We start from the raw sequence: 24082 nt of genomic DNA on the forward strand, positions 1-24082 counted from the left end.
CACCTGAGGAACTGTCAGGATGGACACCATGTGGGTGACACAGGTCCATCTGCCTAAGAGACTGTCCCCTCCTGGGCTCTCCATCCAGAGGCCCTGCTCTGATTGATACAGAGTCCTTGTCCCTGAGCTCACAACACGGACTCACCTGGCTTTTCCATCTTTGATACATGTAAGGAAACCCACAAGTCAGTGGCTGTCAAGAGAGGGAATTACAACCACCGAAGCAAAGGATGCTAAGCCAGTTTGGACTATTTGGTGAGGGAGGGCATGAATCATCTCTGAGATATCTGAATTGATGCTGGCATTGGCCATGCCAAAGTAGAGTGGAAGATTTTCTGAGAAAATTACTGATAGTGGTGAGAGGGCCACTTAAGTGTGACGGGCAAGGATACCAAATGGCCATATATGGAATACATCTGCCCCTGAGGGACACGAGAAAGCCAGGAACACCAAGGATATGGTTCCACGGTGAACCTCAGTTTGACCATCATCTCTCAGCCCTTTTTAGCCCATGATACAATGGAAGTCGCTCTTTCATCCATTTTGCTTAGAAAAAGTGAGATACAGAGAAGAAAGGAGTAGGTCCTGCTGGATGAAACGCACACACCCGACGTAGCGCCTGGCGTATCTAAGTTCCCTATAAATGTCTGTGGAGCAAACCAAACGACAAATGAACGACTGCCTGTTCGGATGAGGGGGGACTTTCTGCAAAGAAAATCTTACATCTTTTTGGCAGGTGTTTATACTGTCCTCGGCACCAACAATTAAAGCCCTTTTAAAAAATGCAGTTTAGGTATTGTTTTCTAAATGTATATACGAGTGTGCATGGCCATAACCATATCTGAGAGTGAGTAACGGACTTCTAATAATCACAGCTGTAATTAACGGAGCACGGGCCATACGTCCTTTCATCATCCCATTTAATTTCCAGACTGATCGATTTGGTGAGACTCTTATTCTCTCCCATTTCTTACAGATAAGAAGTCTTAGAACGGCCAAGGAAGTAAAACGTCCTGTCATTCTGTTGTAGATGAAAAGTGCTTGGTACTCAGAGGCTCTTTTCTAGAAGACACAACTGCAAAGTAGGTACTGATCAAACTGCACCTAATTTCTCAGCCATGAGATGTGCACTTCCTACATCAAACATCCCACGTGTGACGGGCTGATCCCCTCTGCCTCTCTGCACACCTCGTGCCATCTCATGTGTTTTTAGTCAGTAGCCAGGTCACGGCCAGAATTCGTGTTTCTCTACCAAGGGAAAGGGGCCTGTGGCTTACTTGATGTGGGCTGAGCTGGCAGATGCTGTTTCGGGAGATGGAAGAGGAGGCCCTGCCTGACCACCATCCGTATGGAACGCAGACGCCAAAGGAGCTGCTGGCTTGGGCCCAGCAGGATTTCCTCTGACATGTGGACACGTCTGGCAAGGCAGTTAAGGAGGTCAGAGCAGGCAGGACCCCTCTTCTTCCACGTCCTATCTTAACCAAGCAGTGCCAGGGATAATTAAGACCTTACATTGACAGCCTGGAGAAACGGTAATTAGGAACTGCAGCCTGGGCGATGATCCAGGTATTGTTCAGCTCCGGGGTAGAAAAGGAAAGGAAAGAGATGGCTAGATATGTGCAATTTTTTCCTCATGATTCTTGGCTCCGATGAAAGATCTGATCTGGACTCTTAAGGCCGAGGTACGCATTCTGCTGGGTAACTGCCTTTCTTGCTCTTAGCGAAATGTAGGACAAAGCTGCACACCTCTGGCAACAGCCTGATGACTTAGAAGGCGTGTACGTGATACTAACGAGGGGTGGGGAGTGGGTGGGCTCGGGACGCCGTCTTAAACAGAGCTCCAAATGGAAGAAGCTGGGAGGTACCAGGACAGGTTTCCTGCCCTGAGGACCTCCGCTCCCCGGGAAAGCCCTTCCCACAGAGCAAGGGTGTCATGAAAGCAAAAGCACTTACGTTGATGATAACAGAGAACTTGCCGATGCCCGAGAGGATGTCAAACCAAATCCCTGTAAGACGGGGAAAAAAAAGGGCGTCTGGCTCATTCCCGCCCTCAGCCCGGGGACGACAAGGCTGCAGTCAGAGTGCTGCCTTGCAGGCAAGTTACCAGTGGAGCTCTGCCGGGCCCCCCAGGGATAGGCTTATCTGGAAAGGCTTAGGTGCACCCGTCTGCCAAGCAGGGGGCCAGCGGGGGGGTGGGGGGATACCGTGGCCGCCAGCACCTGAGGAGATGAGGCTGAGGGGCTCGAAGGGGTGATAAGGAATGCTCCAGCCCTCCGGATGCCCGACAGAGTGGGAGGGGGGCGGCCAGGGAGACAGGGGGAGGGTCGGAGGGAGGGGACGGGGATGGGCTGCGTCGCCTCTGAGTGATGCAGGGGACAGACCGATATCTTTGGTTCGCACAGCATCTGGCCGCCTCAGCTCTGTAACGAACTTCTTCGCATCGAGCCGCACTTCAATGACGTTGTTGAGGAGGGCGAACACCGGTGCCAGAGGGAAGGAGGCCACAAAGAGGGTGACAAAACCAAACTGGATGACTGAGAGAGAGAAGAGCACAAGAGGCAGAAGGATTTAGACGTACGTTTGCCTTGCAGCTCTAGCCCCCGTCTTTTCTGAGCAGGCTCTCTGGTGCACCTTGGACTCAGGCTCCCTTTCCGTCCTGCCCCCCAGGAGGGGCATTTCTTTCTCAACACCCGCAGGCCCGGCAGTCAGTGCCGTCACTTAGGGGCAAAGCTCTATTTAGTTGAGAAGATACGAGAAAAGGAAAAGTCTCCACCCCTTCCTTCCCATGACCTTGTATCTCCAGTCACTAACCCTGGTCATTGAACTCAGAGGTGAACAAACTTCTTCAGCAAAGGTCCGGATAGCAAATATTTTTTTTTAATTGAACTTTAGTTAATTTACAATGTTGTGTTAGTTTCAGGTGTACAGCAAAGTGATTCAAACTGAATCATATATGTATATATGTATATATATATATATGTATCTTCTTAGATATATGTAATTTTCAGATTCTTTTCCATTATAGGTTTTTTTTTTTAGATGTTGGGGATAGGAGTTTATTAATTTTTTTTTTTTTTGCTGTGTTGGGTCTTCGTTTCTGCGCGAGGGCTTTCTCTAGTTGTGGCAAGTGGGGGCCACTCTTCATCACGGTGCGTGGGCCTCTCACTATCGCGGCCTCTCTTATTGCGGAGCACAGGCTCCAGACGCGCAGGCTCAGCGGCCATGGCTCACGGGCCCAGTTGCTCCACGGCATGTGGGATCCTCCCGGACCGGGGCTCGAACCCATGTCCCCTGCATTAGCAGGCAGATTCTCAACCACTGCACCACCAGGGAAGCCTCCATTATAGGTTTTTTTTTATGTTGTGTCCGTTATAAGTTATTATAAGATATTGAATAGAGTTCCCTGTGCTATACAGTAGGACTACGTTGTTTATCTATGTTATATATAGTAGTTTGCATCTGCTGATCCCAAACTCCTAATTTATCCCTCCCCCCAACACTTTCCCCTTGGTAACCATAAGTTTGTTTTCTGTGTCTGTTTCTGTTTTATAAATAAGTTCATTTGTATTATTTTTTAGATTCCACATGTAAGTGATATCATATGGTGTTTGTCTTTCTCTGTCTGACTCACTTCACTTAGTATGATCATATCTAGGTGCATCCATGTTGTTGCCAGTGGCGGTATTTCATCCTTTTTCATGGCTGAGCAGATAGTAACTATTTGTGTATGGTCCTGTCCTGATGACCTAACTCTGCCATTGCACAGTGAGGGGAGCTGTAGACAAACGTAGACCAGCGAGCTTGGTTGGGTTCCAATAAAACTTTATTTACAAAAGCAGTAAATAAAGTGGGTTGGATTTGTTTGCCAAGCCCTGATGTAACTTCAAAACCATCTCCCAAAGTTGGCCTCTTCTTCCCCTATCCACAGTCACTGCCTTTATTTAGAAGGTGGATTCCTTCATCACACATGTACCGAGACCTCCCTGAATGTCAGGCCCTGTGCAAAGTCTTTAAAGAGGCAAAGGTCTGGACCTGACTTCAAGGAGCCGTCAAGAGAGAGGAATGTACAAAGATGTGCAAGGAGACTTCACGTGTGCCAAGAGAGAAGGGAGGATGTACCAGACAAAGTGGAGACCGCAAGAAGAGAGCTCAAGGCTGCTCAGCGTGGGGACTAAGGGGAGTCTCCAGAAGGACACCTAAGCTTAGACTTGAAGGATGGGCCCATCACTGCAGGCAGAGTGCATTACAGACTGCATCCAAGCCCGGAAGCCGTGCGGGCAGAGGAGTGGAGGGGGCCTGTGCCAATCAGATGGCGTAAGGAGTCCAGGCCCCCATCGTTTCTACCTGGACAACTGCAACCACCTCCTACCTGGTCTACTCGTGACCGATCCGCCCACATTTCTACATCTGTTCAGCCCCCAGCGCCCAGTAATCCGATCCCATCACTTAACCTACTCACAAGCATTTCAGCTGGCTCCCCTCTGTTTACTGGATAGAATCCAGATTCCTTATCTTGGGACACAGGCACTGGACCATCTGCACCCAAGCTACCTCTCTAGCCCCGCCTCCCAGAATCTCCCCACAACCATCATGCTTCTTCTGCCTTCCCGAACTCTGAGCTTCTCACCGTCTGGATTTCTCCCCAGACACGTTAACTCCTTCCCTTCCATGGCACACAAGGGAAGGAGCTAGCAAACTCCTATGCATCCCCAAGAACAGTCAAATGCCATCTCCCTGGTGAAGCCTGTTACCCACTCCATTCCTTCCCCACCCTCTGTTACAGCCGCCATTGTGCACCGCTGTGATCCATCCACCCACATGCCTTCATTTCCCGCTAGAAAGGTAGGGCTCCATCCCTTGTAGGGGCTCAGTACAGATTTGCTGATGCAAAGTCAGACCTGGGTCTCAGGAAAGTCAGTCTAATAGGATTTCCCTACTTATTAAGGCAAGTTACTTAACTTCTCCGCATCTTAGTCACTCCAGTTATAATTTGAGGATAATAACAGTACCCACCAAATAGGTTGACAAAAGGGTAAATGATATTGCATACATAAAGTGCTCAAAACGATGTCTGCCACTTAATAACTGTTCAATAATGTTACCTGTTATGTGTACCGTTACTCTTATTGGAGTGCAGGTGGCTGCAATGTATCCTGCATATGGACCCCTTAGACACACGTTTAAGGTGCAAACCCCGAAGGAGAGTCAGGAGGCCTGACTTCGAGCCCCGGATATGTTTCTCACTAGCCCTAGGTCCCTGGGCAGTTCTCTCTGTTTCATTGGGCTTCAGCATCCTCATCCTTAAGGTGAAGAGACCGGTTTAAATTCCCTTCAGGTCTGATTTGCTGTGATGCTGTAATTCTTATTCTCTTGGACAAATGTCAAGATTCTAGGATATCCAAGTAAAGAATGAAAGACCAGGGTCCAAACTTAAAATAAATTAATGAAATGAAATAAAATGAAATAAAAAGTGTTTACAGAGGGATAAGCTTAACCACAGCAGAAGGTTCAAGACACAGAGCATGCATAGAACTTCACCCAGCACAACCGCTTTTGATTTGGCCCAAGGTTGAGGGCTAAGGCTCCTGCTAACCCAGCTCTATCACAGCCACGGTCCTGGATGCCCAGTAGATTCTCGGCAGGCCCTACGAGACCAGCAGCTGCCGGTTGGTGACAAGATGTACCAGAAGGCCCAGATTTGTCAAGGCCGGGTCCTTGGAATGACCGCCTGGCTAGCTAGCTGGCCGAAAGGGAGAAGAAATCTTCCCAAACAAGCGTGGGAGCCAGTTCAAAATGCAGCGTCTACCACGTCTCTTAAAGGAGGCTTTGCTGAGTCAGGGGTGGGGTGAGGGCAATCGGGGGTGGAGGGGGATGGAATTAACAAGGAAAGCAAAACAGATGTTAGACTAGTTTTGTGAAACCTGTAAAATGCATATCTGTATTTAAGTATACAGATGAACATATCTTTATTTCTGGAGTTCTAAGTTGGTCTTGATTCTGATGAGCTCAGGTCTACAGAGCAAATGTTCTTCTTATAAGTGACTTCCTCCAGCAGAACTGTTTAAACTCTGCAAAGCCCCCACGAGGACTTAGCAAGGGGACTGATGGGGCAGGGAAGGGGCAAGTTACCTCCGAGTGACTATAAATAGATATGGCATGCCCTCTCCACACTCATGCAAACGGCACTCAGAAATCCAATGTCCTTCCAGGATTGTAGGAAAAACCAGGACTCTCCACTTCCTCAGCTTCCCTTCACATGAGTTCCAAAGGCAGATATGAACCCTCTCCTCTGAGGCTGCCCTGATGGTTTGCTTCTTCACCTTCACAAACTCTCCAGCACAGGGTCCCTCTCTGTCCACACAACTTCCAGTGGTGACTTGACGCTAATAGTGCCCATAAGTGATCCCAACATCATAACATGTCTCTTCTCTTTCCTCTTCCAGGCACGTCTGTGTGTTCAGCACCAGACAACCTTAAGAGCGTGGACTCAGCAAAGGTCAGTGATGGCCACAGTCCTGTGCCTCTTCTGATGTTACTATTGGTCCTGGGCCAAGAGAAACCAGCCTCTGAAGATGTCCCATTGCTGCAGGTGTTGGCTGCTTGGACTGGGTACACTGCCTATTTCCAGGAATCAACCCAAAGAGGCAGAAACAAAGAGGAAGCTTTGTTTCATCTTGGGGAGGAAAAAAAACATAAAACCATAAACCTCTGGCATACAAATGTCAACTCCAAGACGTGCTTTTTTTGGCCAAAGGTCTAAATGCTGTATCAGATGGGCGTCCTTCCGAGGTCACTTCTGAGGACACAATGATATCAGCCTTCAGCAACACCAAGACTGGCTTCTAAGAATAGCCAGCCCCCAAGAGGCTGAGAGCAAGGCCGGAAATCCCCCCTGTGCTGCCTAATACAAGCCAGCTTAGCTCGACCAATAACAGATTCAACCTGGCCAAGCCAATTAGGGAGGAATTCGTAAGTTGATTTTCAACTAAATCTTTACAAAGCCTGCTGTAAAGTGCCCCAGAAATACCGAGCTGAAAGCATGAAGACTGGAAACCCTCATAGGCACAAACCCCACTGGGTTTTCTCTTCTCAATCCCCAGCCAGCCAGGCTCCTTTTAAAATATGCGGCTATCAGCCCTGTGCTGCCGGATGCCAGAGGCAATTAAAATCCTGGCCTTGATTACCTGGGCTTAGGTTAAAATAACAAAGAGGAGTGGATTACACTCAACAAGATGGCATCCAGAAAGGACATTCCAGGACAATCTGCTTAAAGAAGAAAATAATACATCAGGTGGGATAGAGTGGACTGGCCAGGATTGGTGGAAAAGCTCTTGATGGAACACAATTTGTTATTCAGTTATTTAAATTCTTCAGTAAATATATCTACCTTCCTGTCACACACGCACACGCACACACCCCGTCACACACGATAACGTCCAGATCCTTGGTGTGGCACTCAAGACCCTTTGTGATCTGACCCTAACTTATTTTTCCAGACGCCATGTGCTCCCTACCCACCCGCTGTGCTCAGGGCTGACACTGAGCTGGGGTGTTTGGAGATCAAGTCGGCCTGCTTTCCAACCATTTCAAAACCATTTGGACTTCCCCAAATTCACCAAGTTTCCCAAACTCCTGAGCTTTTGTACACACCACGGCAATCTGTCAATTTCCTTCTCTTCTTGTCTGATGGATGGATTACCATTTATGTTTCAGGTTCAACTCAAACTTAACCTTCTCTATGAAGTCTCTCCCCTACCCCATTCCTCACCCCTACCCCAGGCAGAACTGGGAGCGACAGGCACCTCCCCTCCTCACTCCCATAATGCCTTGCATGTGTCCCTCTACTTGTTTATTTGACTTGCTCCCTGGACGGCAAACCCCTTGAAACCACGGACATTTTTGACTCTTTTCCGAGGTCCCACAATTTTGTGTGGCGCCCGTCCCATAGCAGATGTTTAGAGGTTATCTTGTTTCATAAACACAACTTATTGTCACCAGCTGTAAACACAAAACAAACACGACAAGAGGCAGACAGCTAAAATGTGTGAATGAGGGCTTCCCAGGTGGCGCAGTGGTTGAGAGTCCGCCTGCCGTTGCAGGGGACACGGGTTCGTGCCCCAGTCTGGGAGGATCCCACATGACGTGGAGTGGCTGGGCCCGTGAGCCATGGCTGCTGAGCCTGCGCATCCGGAGCCTGTGCTCTGCAACGGGAGAGGCCACAACAGTGAGAGGCCCGCGTACCACAAAAAAAAAAAAAAAAAAAAAAAGAAAATGTGTGAATGGAAACCACTGTGCTTAGTGACGGGAGCGAGAGGGGGCCGTGAGGTTGTAACACATCCACACAGCCCTTCTCAGCGCTGTTACGCCCACAGAAGGGTTCGAAGAAAGTTGGTTGTAAAATCAGTCAGTTAGGAAAGTCTAATTCTAATGAAAATAACTATAGCTTTTTTTTGAAACTTTCTATAATTTAGTAAATTTAGAAATTTTATAATATAGTCTGCTTAAGGTAGCAGTCCCCAACTTTTTCGGCACCAGGGACTGGTTTCTTGGAAGACAGTTTTTCCATGGATGGGGCCGGGGGGGGATGGTTTGGGGATGATTCAAGCGCATTACATTTATTGTGCACTTTATTTCTATTATTATTACACTGTAATATATAATGAAATAATTATGCAACTCACCATAATGCAGAATCACTGGGAGCTTGTTTTCACTTGCCACTCACTGATAGGGTTTTGATATAAGTCTGCAAGCAGTTGATTTATTATGGTCTCTGTGCAGTCAGACCTCTCTGCTAATGATGATCTGTATTTGCAGCCGCTCCCCAGCACTAGCATCACCACTTCAGCTCTACCTCAGGTCATCAGGCATTAGATTCTCATAAGGAGCGTGCAACCTAGATCCCTCGCATGCGCAGTTCACTGTAGGGTTCGCGCTCCTATGAGAATCTAATGCCGCCGCTGATCTGACAGGAGGCGGAGCTCAGGCGGTAATGCGAGCGATGGGGAGCGGCTGTAAATACAGATGAAGCTTCGCTCGCTTGACCTCCGCCCACGTCCAGCTGTGTGGCCCGGTTCCTAACAGGCCACAGACTGATGCCGGTCCGTGGTCCTGGGGTTGGGGACCCCTGGCTTAAGGGGATTAAAATCTGGGGCTTAAGAAGCCTCCCTGTCATGAACCACTAATAAGCAATGCAAGGGAAGGACCCAGGAACATGTTGGCGTGAGTTTGTGTCTTCACTCGGGAGGCGGTTACTGAAAAGATTCAGCTAGAAACAGCCCATTAATATAAACACGCAGGTAAAAACACCACGGGAAGGTCATCGCTGTTTATTTCATCAGCCTGTATTTCCAGGCTGTGCCCAGGGATGCCCTTCTCCTAAGGGCAAGGGAAGACACTGTGCACAGCAGTGAGTGTCTGGTGTGAAAAGATTTGCAAGTGTTGATGGACCACGTAAACAGGAAGAGATAACGAGAAGAAGGCACGTGAGCTAGTTCCTCGGCATGGACCTCTATTGCCTAGGAAAATAGTAGCAGTCTTTACAGAAGTATAAGAAGGTTCTCAATGTCCATCATTCACCACTTATTCATTCATTCATTCATTCACTCATTCGTCCAACAAGCATTTATTGAGCACATCCTAGACACTGAGCACCATGCTCGTTGCTAGGAAACAAAGATGAATAATTACTGTGTCATCCTTCCAAGGGCTCATAGGATGCAGAAAGAGCATCCTGTGGAGGAGATGGACATGTAAGCAAATCCTGGCTGTGTGTTGGAGTTAGATCTCTAAGGGCAGCATTAACAGACTGCAGTGAGTACAAGGGCAGGAGTAACTCAGTCTCACCAGCAGGCCTGTGGAGGCTGCAGAGACTCACGACCACTGGGCTTCCCTTGAAGAACAAGTCAAAGAGGCATCGGCAGGTTTGCTGGATGTTTGGTCATTAACATCTTTCCTGCCAGTCACTCATCCAAATTCACAGACTACTTAGGAAATAAAGACAGTAAGTGGAATTCCCTTTCAATCTGCATAGAGTCACTTGGGGTTTATATAATGGATCAGATTCAATTCAGAAACCCTGGAAGTCATAACAGGAAAGACTAGACTTGAAGTCACGGCTTGAGTATTAAGAGTTTACTGCCTACAAGTCATCACAGCACCAAGACAAATCAGCAAGGCACGTTTTCTCCATTTCTTTGTGATTAAGGGAGACTGGGTCCCCACCTTTCCTCACTCCCACGTGAACTGTGAAATATTAACTCCTTCAGCTGAAGGAGGGAGGACCAATGGCTTTCTGAGAGTCCCACTACTCAAGAACTCAGAGTCTAGTTATAACAGCTGATTTTAGGTTGATAGTAGGATACAGACCAGTCCATAAGCAGCCCTCTTCGCTGCCTTGGGAACAGAGCTTAGGGTCGTGGGAGTCTTCAGACATGAACCCCGCTGATGGCCACAGAAAAAGGCAGAAGAACATGGTTCTCAGCCACAGGGAGCTTAAAGTCCTGGAGACTATGGTCTTCTGGAAAAAATGTTACCATTGCTCCTCTTCTATCTCCTCTGAGCAAAACTCCAAACCCTCAGTGGTCATGAAGCTTCAACCAACAATTCCTAAATACCTACCATGTGCAGGCAGCATGCTCTCTGGTTCATAAAGTAATCTTCAGTGTCAAGTATTATTATCTCCATTGTACAAGTGAGAAAACAGCCTCAGAGAGGTGAAATAATCTTCTCAGGGCCACACACCTAGAAATCAATGAAGCTCGGAAACAAAGATAGTTTCTGATGCCACCCGAGTTCAAGGTCCTTTCACTGCACCAATATGTACATATGCAACCCTAAGGCAACAGCATCCCTTCCCCCTGCCTAGTTACTCCCATGCATCCTAGGTTTCCTTTATTGGATCTTCTCTGATCTGATCTCTTTTCGTCAGAGAATGAATTTCTATGGATACCAGCACCCCCACCAATCTGTACAGGGATTTTCCCTCCCCAGAGCGTCTTCATTCATGTACACATGTCTTCTGCAGGGGGCACGTGCAGCTGAACCTGATACTTTCTGTGCCACCGCTCCTGTCTGCCCTACATTCGTGGCACCTCAAAAATCGTACATCAGTTTCTTATAAGTAGAGATAATTGAATTTGCGAGCTCTACTGATTTGTTTCTGATTTTCAGAGAACCACCTGGTGAATTCCCAGCCAATGTTTATTGACTGAACAAATGAACGGCCTGGATTACTCACTCCTATTTACTTTTTCCATCTGCAAAATGGGACGTGAGGGCCAGTTACCCACGCGTCCTTCCTCTCATCCATCCATCCATCCATCCATCCATCCTCCCATCTACCCATCTGGACTGGGGTAATGCAGTCAGTTGAGGTGGAAAAGCAATGAAAACAGTCAAGGCTGAAGAGAAGTTCCCAAGCAACAAATCCCTGAGGACCTTTGTTTGCCCTTACCTCTTCCCAAAGGGGTGGGGCAAAGTCAATGAAAGGAACACATACGTAAGTGTATGGTGTTTTAGAAAAAAGGAAATAAAGAACAGAGAAAGGAGGGAGACACAAATATGCAAACTCTAAGGCCCCACAACTGGGCTGTGGTTGAGCAACAAAGTTCGCTCTGAGTTTCCTGGAGGACAGAGCAAGAAGAGAAATGGGAAAGAGAGAGTTCTCAGTACTGTAACCTAAAATACTGCCTCCATTCATTCACTCAGTCACTCAGGCACTTCTCGAGCACTGCCTGGGCATCCCCTCTACGTCAGGAGCCTTCCAGGCACGGTATCCAAGTACACTCTTGCCTCTTCTCTTAAGTCTTCATGGGGAAAGGGGATCCTGGCACAGACAATGACAAGCAATGTGTGCTTCAAAAGAAAAGGAGAGACTTGACCTGCAACTCGCCCTCCTCCCCAGAAATACCGGAAGGAGACCCTAGATGCTGCCTGAATTGCATTTAAACGGCATTTGGAGAAGACGGCAGGTGCCTGATTATCCAGTGGGATGACTCAGTTTGTATAAACAGGATGGCTCAGGGAAAGGAATTTCCTGGTTCTTGGAGCCATTGCCTTTGAGACGCACACATTTGGAGTCCTGTGACAGAATACAGAGGCTTCAGCGCTGATGCTGTACAGATATTCTGGAAAATTTCATCACTTACAGCTAAGGCAGCCTTGGGACTGGTTTTCTACATCCGTCTCTTTTGGAAACTTGGAAATGACCCAGTGTGGTCCCTACTGTCCATGACCAAAGAATATGAGAGCTGGAAGGAACCTTGGGTGTCACCTGTCATCACTCTCTCTGGAGCCTCAATCTCTTCTACTCTTTATTTAATAAGTGACCACGTTTACTTGACCATTTCCATGGCAGGCTACTCAGTGATGCCTGTAACCAGCTCTTTGTGTAGTTCTTTATTCTCTGGCTCATTTGCAAGTCACTGAGACTTTGGGATATTTGTTATAAAGCATTATCATACTAGGAGTTGACTATTACAAAGGGTATTTTGCCTGACCTACCCAGATAATTTTACAAGTCCATCCATTTGCATTGCTGAATGAGACCTGCCCTTAGCGGGATAGCATCTCCTAATTAAAAGCACCTCAAAATAAGGAACCTTGGCCCCTGGGGGGAGGGGGAGGAGGCAGACTGTCCCAGCTCTATCAATACATCCAGGGTGTCTGGAGAGCTTTGAAAATGGTGATATCTGTCGTAGCTAATTATCACTTTGTCTTCAAGATCCTCACGACAGGATCACCTCTTTCATTCTTTATTCTTCTTCCTTCATCTTCAAACTTTTATTGAGCACCTACTGTATGCCAGGCCCTGTGGTCAGGTGTTGTGAATAAGACACAACAAGAAGCTCCCATCACAATTTGGTGACTAACAGGAAGCTAAGTTGTTGGCCCTCAATTGCATCACTCATTTGATAAAATGGTGATAAAACTTTACCAAGAAAGTCTTTTGGAACTAGTCACCAAACTCCTCTTAGAGGATTAAATTCCGGCCTACATTTCTATGCCAAATTCCACTCTGTAGAAGTCAAAGGCTGTGAGTGTCCGGAGGCCTTAGCTCGCAACTCTTAAAGCAACTAAAGAAATTCCTCTGGTCAGGCCTTGAGGAAAACTCCGCAACTGGGCTGTGAGGGGTCTGTGGCAAAGGAGCTTGAAGCCTGCTCTGAGGTGGGGGACGGTGATGATTAACGTCATGGCTGCTCCTGGGCCAGCATTCTTCCCTCCGCTGGGAGCCAGGGAAGGGGGATTACCCTTGAAGTCCTTAGTAAGCTCTTCAGAAAAAGGGTTTGATATTGGAGATTCCCTGGAAAGCTGACCGCTCCCCTCCCAGGTTTTTGCAGCCTAATCCCTCCCTCTCCCTCTTGGGTTTCTCTTTGTCTGGGGCCAGCCCAGCCCCACCACCCATCCTGCCCAGACAGGGCTCCCCACCACCACCACCCCCTCCTCAGGCCGACTCCCAGCCTCCCCTTCGCCTCATGGCCCCTCCCCCCACGCCTGCTGGGCCCCAGTTCCAGCTCAATTTAGAAAAATGTAAATATAATACATCTCTCCCTGCCCCCTCCCTCTTCGGATGACCTGCCTCACCATTACAACCGACAGGCCCCAAGGGGCTCAGTGCACTTCCTGTCAGCATGGGTGGTCCTGGGGATCACGGGGAAGGAAGCTGAGAGCTGAGAGCAGGGCCAGGGATCACCGTGTCAGGCACACCAGAGGCAGTGGGCAGCTTTGGTTTCACTGCTCTCATTTTTGTTAAAGCCCAAGACAAGGGCCCTTCTGGGACTGGGGAGGTCTAGCCCATTGGGACAGAAAGAGGAAACCCCACTCTGCCCCATGCCTCCACTGAAGCCCAGGTTCCTATTGGTCCTGACGGGATTCTCCTGTGGGATGGCCTGCAAAAGACTCTAGTCTCAGCTCCACGAATGGGTCTTCGGGGTGACCTGGAGCAACTTGTATCACACCCTGGGCCCTTGGTTTTGAGATGCACTGTTGAGCTGGTACGTATGAACTAGGATGTCAGCACCGGAAGGGACCCTGGGGGTAATCTGGCCCAGGTAAGGGACCCTGGGGGTGCCCTGGCTTGCAAGTCTTAATTCTTATCAAGACACTCGATGAATGACGATTCTGCGCACCACTTGCCTCTACTGGGGTAGTGAGGTTTTGTCCCTGCAGACACCTTCCTGCTCTCTCACTCAAAACTAATCTAGAAATGTGAGAAGGTGAGGGTGACACTGACCCTGTTTTACCTTATGCTTTTTGAAATACATTAGCAGTAGCAGCAGCACATTACTGGTGACACATTACACAACTGGTTAAGACCACAAGCCAGTGGGTTGCACCTCTGCAAGGAAAAACTCATCATCTGGTCTAACTCCCTATGATGCTGAGGAGGAAACGAGGTCCAGAAAGATGCTGTGACGTGTCCAAAGTCACCCTGCTGGGTACAGGCAGAGCCGGATTCACATCCAAGACCCCTGACGCCCTGGGAAGGTGGGAAGGAGAGATACTGCTCCCTTTACCCTACAGGGATCATCTGAAGATCAAAGGGGCTTTGGAGACAGGGGTGCAGAGAAATGGGAGGTCATGGTATGACTGCTGTTGCCGAGCCTGAGGTATCCAGGGGGATGCAGAAACCACTGCCTCCAGCAAGGTTCTGACACCTGGACTTCTGTCTTCTCTCCCGCCAAGCTCTTCCGCAGCGCACTACCTGTAAGCAGCATGGACACGGACCGGCTCACATTACTCCTTCTCCTGTTTCCCTGGCTTGGTCCCTGGAAAGGAGCTCATAATAGGCCTGGGGTGGGGGAGGGGAGAAGGCAGCCGCGAAGGGGAGGGAGACAGGGGGCGTGGAAGGAGGAGACGGCGGAGAAGGAGAAAGAAGGATATAACCGCCACTCTCGATAATCCACTCATGGGATTATCAGCCTGTTAATATAGGAGGGTTGACGCCAGCACTACTAGAAGTAAGATTGTTTCAGCCCGGATAGGGCAAAGCTAGATAAAGGATACCCTCATTTATTCAGTCACCCCTTTGCAGACTTCTCCAATGTTCTCTGGGCCCATGCAAGGCCCTGAAATTAGTTTCCAGTGGGGCATGGCTGTCTTGGGAGGCGGCTTGTCTGAAACCCTGTGAGGGAGGGGGACTAAAGTACTGTGGAAGCGGGGAGGGGCCAGGGGAGGGAAGAGACCCTTTGAGGAGGAGGTGACACAGAGCCGGTTTTGTCCACGGGGGTGAGAAGACACAGGGAATGCCAGGGCGAGGGGCACAGACATGGTCAGGCAGAAACAGGGTGACGTGTGGGCTGTGGGTGAGAAGCAGTTGGTGGGTTCACTCTGGCGGCTCTAAGAACGTGTACAAGAATCTCGGGGCGAATAAACTGAAAAGCTGCCTCCCCAAGGCCTTGCTCAGGATGTGGGAACGCCAGAGGCTTCTGAACAATGGATGGTAAGACCACCACCACCGTAGCAAAAGAATCAGAAGGCTGTAGGCAGACGCTGGCGGTTGTGAGTGGTGGCGTTGGGGGCGTGGCAGGGAAGGCACCAGGGTGGGAGGCTAAGAGGCTGAAGGGAACGGAAGGAGCGACTTACAGAAACGCTCCAGAGAAAGACCAGCCCTGCCGGAGGGGAGGTGTGGAGACAGCAGAGAGAATGAACAGTGATGTCCTGGCTTCTCCAGGGGCCTGGAGGGGGGTGAGACCATAAACGTGGTAGAGAACCCAGAAAAGAGACACGGAACCAAGTCTCTGAGCAGACGGGCTGGGAAGTGTTTTCCCCGAGATGCAGTCTCTTCCTGGCCTCATCTGAAGTCTCAAAACAAGCCTGAGGGAGATTCCCTGGTGGCGCAGTGGTTGGGAGTCTGCCTGCCGATACAGGGAACGCGGGTTCGCGCCCTGGTCTGGGAGGATCCCGCATCCCGCATGCCGCGGAGCAACTGGGCCCGTGGGCCACAATTGCTCAGCCTGCGCGTCCGGAGCCTGTGAGCCACAACTACTGAGCCTGCGCGTCTGGAGCCTGTGCTCTGCAACGAGAGAGGCCGCGATAGTGAGAGGCCCGCGCACCGCGATGAAGAGTGCCCCCCGCTTGCCACAACTAGAGAAAGCCCTCGTGCAGAGACGAAGACCCAACACAGCCAAAAATAAATGAATAAATAAATTTAAAAAACAAGCCTGAGGTGGCAGCTGGGAGACAAGAGTCTTGTTCCCAGTGCAGAGTCGGCACTTTCTGGAGAACCCAAGGAAGCTTGGTGAGTGAGCAGTCACAGGCTGGGGGCAGAGGAGAACGTATAGTCCTCGGTCACACACCTCTGCTAAGGCACAAGGGAGCCAGAGACCCCCAGCCTCTCAGAAGCAAGCAGAGGGGGCTGCATTTTTTCTGTGACAAGAAGGCCCTTTCCTGTAACCGCTGGCCCATCACCCTCTGCCTCTAGACCCCGAGGTCCTGGAGGGCCTGGCCCCCTTTGTTGCCTCTGTGCCCCGAGTGCCTGCTCGGGGCCTGACACAGTACTGCCCCCGGCATGGAGGGGAGGGGCGCTGCAGGGGCCAGGATGTGAAACTGGGTTGAGTTTCAGTCCAAGTCTGGGGGAGAACACTGCCCTCTGCCCACTTCCACAGGGATCAGTGACTGGGTCCCTGAAGGCCAAGGAGCAAATGAAAACCAGAAGTGACTTTTCTTGGAGGGAAACTCTGATGATAAACGTGTCTCGCTTTGGTCTTGGGAGGTGAAAACTGCTGCATATAAAAAATTAAAAAAAGGACTTCCCTGGTGGTCCAGTAGTTAATACTCTGCACTTCCACTGCAAGGGGCACGGGTTCAACCCTGGTCGGGAACTAAGATCCCACATGCCGTGCAGCGTGGCCAAAAAAAAATAAATAATAAATAAACAATAAATATGACCACCATGAAATGGGAGGCCAGCCCAAATACCACGGGATAAAGAGCAAGGAGGCCTCAGTTTCTCTGCCACGGAAGGAAAGGGAGTGGGAGGGCCATTCCTTCAAGAAATAGTTTATTGAGCCCTTACTATGTTCCAGGAGCAGGGCTGAGTGTTGCAGCCAGACAGGAGTGAGACTCAGTGTCTGCCCCAGAGCACTGCCATTTCCTCCTGTGCCAAAGCAGGTATAGGAGAAGAGAAGAACTGAGGATAGGAGAACTGAACAACGATTCTAGGAGATGTGTTTGAGCCTGAACAGCTCAGCAAGAACTTGCAGCAGCAAACAGGTCAACACAGGCCGGTTTAGACCCACCAGATGCACACATGTGGGTGTCCTCAGATGCTGCGCCTAGGGGGTCTGAACTTCATCTGAAAGGACTTCAGTAACTAATGTTGAAGGATTCTAAGTAGAAAAGATAATACATTCTGGATTGCCTTTTAGAAAAGCTATTTTAAAAGCTGGGAAGGAAAAGGCAAAGAGGGAGTGGAAAAAGAAGCAGTTAGGATGCATCTGCAGTCATTCAAAGGAGGAAGAGTGAGGACTTACATGGAAATCCAAACTTCTTCGTAGAGACTGTAGACCAAGAAAGCCACCCTGTCATATCAGTAAACAAAGGATGCTGGGGCCATCAAGCCATCAGCCACTGCAGTCCCCACACTGTGCATCCTGAGGGGATACTGGCCCCAGATAGCTGAGGGGCATATCAAAGGAATGATTTCAGTGAGCCCAGCCTCCTGCATCTTCCTGTAGAGTACTGAGGAAAGTGCTAAATTCACTAACTTGAGATGTCTGCTTTTTCCTTAATTAACAGTATCTTTTGATGCTCCAACTACCTGTTGTTTTGTTTGTTTTCTTGTTTTTTGCAAAACTCTCCCAGGCTTAAAAGTCCTCCGCATGCCTGCCGAATAAAACATAATTCTCAACTCTCAGGTGGTGCAATTTTTTTTTCAATCGACAAGGCAAAGCCAGTGAGGTAAGGAGCCATGGATAAAAAAGACCCTGGATCATCCTGAGCAGGCCTCTCCCCAGCTAGATGTGATGCAAAGGCAGAAAGGAGTCACAGAAAAGAAGTCAGGGTCTACACCAATTCACGGATGCGTCTCCTGAATGCTGAAGTTCAAATCTGCAACTTGGTGAGACAACTTGGATGCAGCTGCAAGGGTGTAGATGCCCTGGTCTCTGGGGGAAACCTGCCCATGCGTTTCCATCAGCTAGGTCATTCTTACACGTCTTGGTGGGCATATCCAGAGAGCAGGGGAGGCTGACGGCTCTTGCCCTGTCAAAATAACAATCTGACTTTTACTCCCAATAAATAAGGAAATGTGCAACCACCAGTGCACCTCCTTTTCTATTCAGAGTTTGACAGAACTGTAAGCTCATGACTAAGAAAAATGAGGTCCCCTGTAATGACCATGTCAATGACAAGAAGAAATTCATCTCCTCACCCACATGAGTGGCCTGAGGGCCTCAAAGCTTGGGCTGCATTTAAGAAACCAGAGGAGGCTCTAAGAGGGATAACTGAATTCCTGAGTCAGGAAGACAATAGTGATTATTTTTTGGATGACTAGAGGAACAAACCTTTGTGGGTCTGAGATACACAGATGACAAAAAGAGCCCATCTGAGATGCCAGACTTGACAAGCAGAGCCTTTGTGTTCTCTGGAGGGACAAGTATCTTGGAGTATTTATATCTCAGGTTTCTGAGTGTGAGTCTTAGAACTGCCTTGGAATCTCGTACCCTCAGTCTTTAAACATTACTGTCTGATCCTACTGGCTGATGGGATGGGAGGAACCTCCAGGGCTCACTATGTGCAGGGGCTTCAGACTGTTTTTAGTCAATTCCTAGATTAAAGAGAAAGAAACCAGACACTTGACACCAACAATGCCAGCTGATAGTCACTGAGAGTGTATCCAGACCAAGTGTTTTAACTACTCCAGATTCATCTCCTAGTTTTCAGAAGCATCCTACAAGGTAGGTGCTATTTTCATCAAAAGATGCCACTTTTCAGGTGAGGAAATCTGGCCTGGATGACCTGAAGCATCAAGCCATGTAGGACAGGAAGCCTGGCAGTTGACCCCAGAGCCAGCCCACCCTTAACCACACTTAGCCTACACTGCTAGATGAAGTCATCGTTTGGTAAAGTTTATTCTGCAGCCTAGTCTTTGATTGTACATGGGATCAAATACTCCCTTGAAAGGGTGAAGAGGATAATCCAGAGATACTAGGGATGAAAGACATCTAACTCAGGAACATTGTCCTGGGACTTCCCTGGCAGTCCAGTGGGTAAGACTCCACACTGCCAATGCAGGGGGCCCGGGTTCGATCCCTGGTCAGGGAACTAGATCCTGCATGTGTGCTGCAACTAAGAGTTTGCATGCCACAACTAAAGATCCCACATTCTGCAACTAAGACCCGGAGCAGCCTAAATAAATACATAAATAAATATTTTTTTAAAAACAGAAACATTGTCCTTGCACTTATAGAAAATATAAAATAAAATAGTCATGTCTCTAAAATGACTGATAACTTAGCAAAGTGGCCTAAAGGACTCTGTGAGTTTCTGCGGAACCCAGCATGGAAAGCCCATGTGTGGTCCAGGCTTCCTTCCTCCCCACAGACAAGGCTGAATCAATATCAACCTGAATTGTTGGAGAGACTGTCCTGGTCTCTAAACTTGTTCCTCCCTCGGGGTGCCTTATAAATGTTTCAAGAATGAAAGAATGAATGAACAAATGAATGCGTCCACCTGTGCTTCCTCATTCCCTCTCTATTCCCCTCCTGCACTAGCTGCCCATTTTCCTCAAGAGAAACAGAGTTCATACATAGTCACAGCACTGACCAAGATTTTACACCTGCTCCCTGTGACCTGATGCAAAACACAAACTTGTCAGATCTTCCTTATAGTTCTCCAATAATCCCTGGTCTTTCTCTGTTCCCTCCCTACCCCAAACCACCATTTACTTTGTCAACAGCTACTCACGGCCATGAGACTCTTTGGACTTGCTAGTCCTCTGCCTTGGAATGCTCTCCCTTACTCAGATTATTAATAAGTAGACCCTCAGAATCAGAAGGTACCTTGTGGATCAAGTCCAATCTCCTACTTGGAGTTGGAAACCTCTTTAGAACATCCTTGACCCACCATCAACCAAGCCCTGCTTTGAAAACGATCCTTCATTTTCCACTTAAAGTTATTAAAAACTTACCTCTGTTAAGAAACCTGCCCTCATTAATAAATAAATGCATTCATTCCCTCACTCGTCTTTGTTTATCAGACATGTTGAGTGCCTGTCACGTGCCAGGGAATGTGCTGGGTTCTAGGGGACATGAAAAGTCATGGTCCTCACTCACTGCTCTTTAGATGGGTCTGCAAAAGAACAGCTATATGAGTACTATTACCATAATTCTGTAAAATACACCATCAGTGTGTGCACCACAACTGGGACAGAAAAGCAAACAGTTAATGATTCCTCTCATTAACTCATTAAGGAATGGGGCTAGGAAGACTTCACAGAGGAAGCACTGTGGAAAGCTAAGTCTTAAAGGATGAGTCTGGAATATTCACGTCAACAGGTAGAGTGAGGTGGGCATAGGGGCTGAGAATCTCAAGCTGACTGCACACGGATCATTCTTTCATTACCACTTGACTTCAGGGTAATAAATAATTTGTACCCATTGTAAGAGTATTTCGTACATGGTCTATGGTGAAGGGAATTGGTCTAGTCCTTTCAGAAAGCAATTTGGTAAAATAAATCAAGAACCATACAATGGCCATCTAGTCATCACATCTGGGGGAGTATATCTTGAGGAAGTAATTACAAATGTGGAAAAGATTACATGCATGAAAATAATATATACTGGATTTGTGAAAAAAGGGGAAAAATTGGAAACTGAGCCTCCAATTCACTTCCTTGGAAGACAGGTAAATAAACTATGATCCATTTATTAGAGGGTTGATTTATTATGCAGCTGTTTGTTTTAAATATTATATGACAATTTGGAAATACTTATTCATATAAGGCTAACTGAAAAAAGAGAAATGTGTGCATATGATCACTTTACTTTTTAACTCATAAATATTTAAAATATTTAAATGTTTAACATATGTGTTACTCTTAGAGGAAAACATAGGCAGAACACTCTATGACATAAATCACAGCAAGATCCTTTTTGACCCACCTCCTAGAGAAATGGAAATAAAAATAAAAATAAACAAACGGGACCTAATGAAACTTAAAAGCTTTTGCACAGCAAAGGAAACCATAAACAAGAAGAAAAGACAACCCTCAGAATGGGAGAAAATATTTGCAAATGAAGGAACTGACAAAGGATTAATCTCCAAAATATACAAGCAGCTCATGCAGCTCAATATCAGAAAAACAAACAACCCAATCCAAAAATGGGCAGAAGACCTAAACAGACATTTCTCCAAAGAAGATATACAGACTGCCAACAAACACATGAAAGAATGCTCAACATCATTAATCATTAGAGAAATGCATATCAAAACTACAATGAGATATCATCTCATACCAGTCAGAATGGCCATCATCAAAATATCTACAAACAATACATGCTGGAGAGGGTGTGGAGAAAAGGGAACCCTCCTGCACTGTTGGTGGGAATGTAAATTGATACAGCCACTATGGAGAACAGTATGGAGGTTCCTTAAAAAACTAAAAATAGAACTACCATACGACCCAGCAATCCCACTACTGGGCATATACCCTGAGAAAACCATAATTCAAAAAGAGTCATGTACCACAATGTTCATTGCAGCTCTATTTACAATAGGACATGGAAGCAACCTAAGCGTCCATCGACAGATGAATGGCTAAAAAAGATGTGGCACATATATACAATGGAATATTACTCAGCCATAAAAAGAAACGAATCTGAGTTATTTGTAGTGAGGTGGATGGACCTAGAGTCTGTCATACAGAGTGAAGTAAGTCAGAAAGAGAAAAACAAATACCGTGTGCTAATAGATATATATGGAATATTAAAAAAAAAAAGGTCATGAAGAACCTAGGGGCAGGACAGGAATAAAGACACAGACCTATTAGAGAATGGACTTGAGGACATGGAGAGGGGGAAGGGTAAGCTGGGATGAAGTGAGAGAGTGGCATGGACATATATATGCTACCAAATGTAAAACCGATAGCTAGTGGGAAGCAGCCACATAGCACAGGGAGATCAGCTCAGCGCTTTGTGACCACCTAGAGGGGTGGGATGGGGAGGGTGGGAGGGAGGGAGATGCAAGAGGGAGGGGATATGGGAACATATGTATATGTATAGCTGATTCACTTTGTTATAAAGCAGAAATTAACACACTATTGTAAAGCAATTATACTCCAATAAAGACATTAAAATAAATAAATAAATAGGACATTTTAATTTAAAAAAATAAATAAAATATGTGTTATTTAAAAATAACAAAAGGGGGGCTTCCCTGGTGGCGCAGTGGTTGAGAGTCCGCCTGCCGATGCAGGGGACATGGGTTCGTGCCCCGGTCCAGGAAGATCCCACATGCCGCGGAGCGGCTGTGCTTATGAGCCATGGACGCTAAGCCTGCGTGTCCGGAGCCTGTGCTCCACAACGGGAGAGGCCACAACAGTGAGAGGCCCGTGTACCGCAAAAAAAAAAAAAAAGGGGGGGGGCCTAAGATATGGCACCAAAATGCTACCACAAGTTGGGCTTGAATGAGGAAAGTTTTGGGAGACATGTTTCCTTCTGTTTTCAAACTTTTTGTTTTATGGTTGTTTCGTTCCCTTATAACCTGTAAGAAGTTTGCTTGTTTGTTTAATCTATGGAATGAATTTCAATCTCTACAATTTTGGGGTGAACTTCTTCCAAAAATCACCAAGTCTTCTAGTTCTTGTTTTTTCTGTCTTCTAATTACTTGGTAAGTGCCCGAGTCTGAACATGACATAGTGCGTGTCTGTTTGGTGACAGTGGCTGACAAAGTACAGCATGTCTTCCTATACCCTGCCTTCCTGGGGTCTCAAGACCATTAGGAGAAACAACAACACTTGACACAGCTTTTGTTTGTGCTACACACTCTTCTATGCACTTCACAGACATTAGTTCATTATATATTGATACAACAATCCCATGAAGTTAGGCTTAGGACTAAGGTTAGGGTTAGCCATTTACCCAAAGCTATCCAGCTAGTTGGTGATAGAGCCAGGATTTGAACCCAGGGAGTACAGCTCAAGGGTCTCTGCTCTTAATCACTCAAGACAGGGAGCTTTGAAATAGCCAGCTCTCTGTACAGATAGGCAGACAGGCATTAACACCTACACAAATAACTGCATGGTTGCCGGGAGGGACTGGAGATGGAGGGTGGAGTTTGAAAGACAGAGCTATGGGGATTCTAGCGTAAGCCCCTTCCCGAATGGAAGCCTCAATCTGGCAGCGATCTCTTTCTGAGAGGATGGCAGATGCAGAATGACAACTGAAATCTGAGCGGTCATCTCTGCGTAAATATGGGGCTCAGTGTTGGAAAGGGATGAGAGGTAGCCCTTAGCGAGAGGCAAAAAGCATCAGAGAACTGTGTGTTTACACAAACTGTGCCTTGATATTTTCTTTGTCTATTGTTCCTGAGGCAGACATAATGATTGTTTCTTCTCTGGGGCGTTTATTCAGATGACAAAGCTCAGGCTTTGCCTGGAATTTTAGAGACCCCAGAACTAGAACAGAACTTTGTGGGCCATCTCATCTAGACCTTGTCCATCCCTCTACCCTTAACACACACACACACACACACATACACACACACACACACACACTCTCTCTCTCTCTCTCTCTCTTATGAAGACAGAGGATAAATATCAATTAGAAATAATGAGTGAGGTACCTGGTACACAGAGGCATTAGTAGACCCCGTTAAAAGGAATTAACCAAAGAAGGAAGGAGTCATTATGCAAACACAATGAAGGTCCAATGATATGAAGTCCTGAGTGATTCTTTCATTGGATCTGACTCATGTTTCTCCATTCACTCTAGACTGAGTCCATGTTTACATGATATGTCTGCCCTCTTGGTCCTATGTTTTTAATTCATTAGTTCCAAGTCTTGGAAACAGGCTACTCAAATATTCACCCCAGTGAAAGCTCAGGATTATTAATAAGCAGCCAAGTGTTTGAAGGCAGCCG

At 47.4% G+C, this 24082-nt stretch overlaps 1 protein-coding gene across 1 annotated transcript in view; it reads right to left on the bottom strand.

The window, feature by feature from the left end:
• Window positions 1-24082, bottom strand: part of ANO2 (anoctamin 2) — a 321064-nt gene that overhangs the window by 12684 nt on the left and 284298 nt on the right. Inside the window, exons 22-23 of the mRNA XM_060112253.1 lie at window positions 2382-2534; window positions 1954-2006 (exon numbers count right to left, since the gene is read on the bottom strand). Coding sequence (XP_059968236.1) covers window positions 1954-2006; window positions 2382-2534 — 206 coding nt within the window. The remainder of the gene's footprint in view (window positions 1-1953; window positions 2007-2381; window positions 2535-24082) is intronic.

The sequence above is a fragment of the Mesoplodon densirostris genome, chromosome 11 (assembly GCF_025265405.1).
Source record: "Mesoplodon densirostris isolate mMesDen1 chromosome 11, mMesDen1 primary haplotype, whole genome shotgun sequence".
NCBI classification, from domain to species: domain Eukaryota; kingdom Metazoa; phylum Chordata; class Mammalia; order Artiodactyla; family Ziphiidae; genus Mesoplodon; species Mesoplodon densirostris.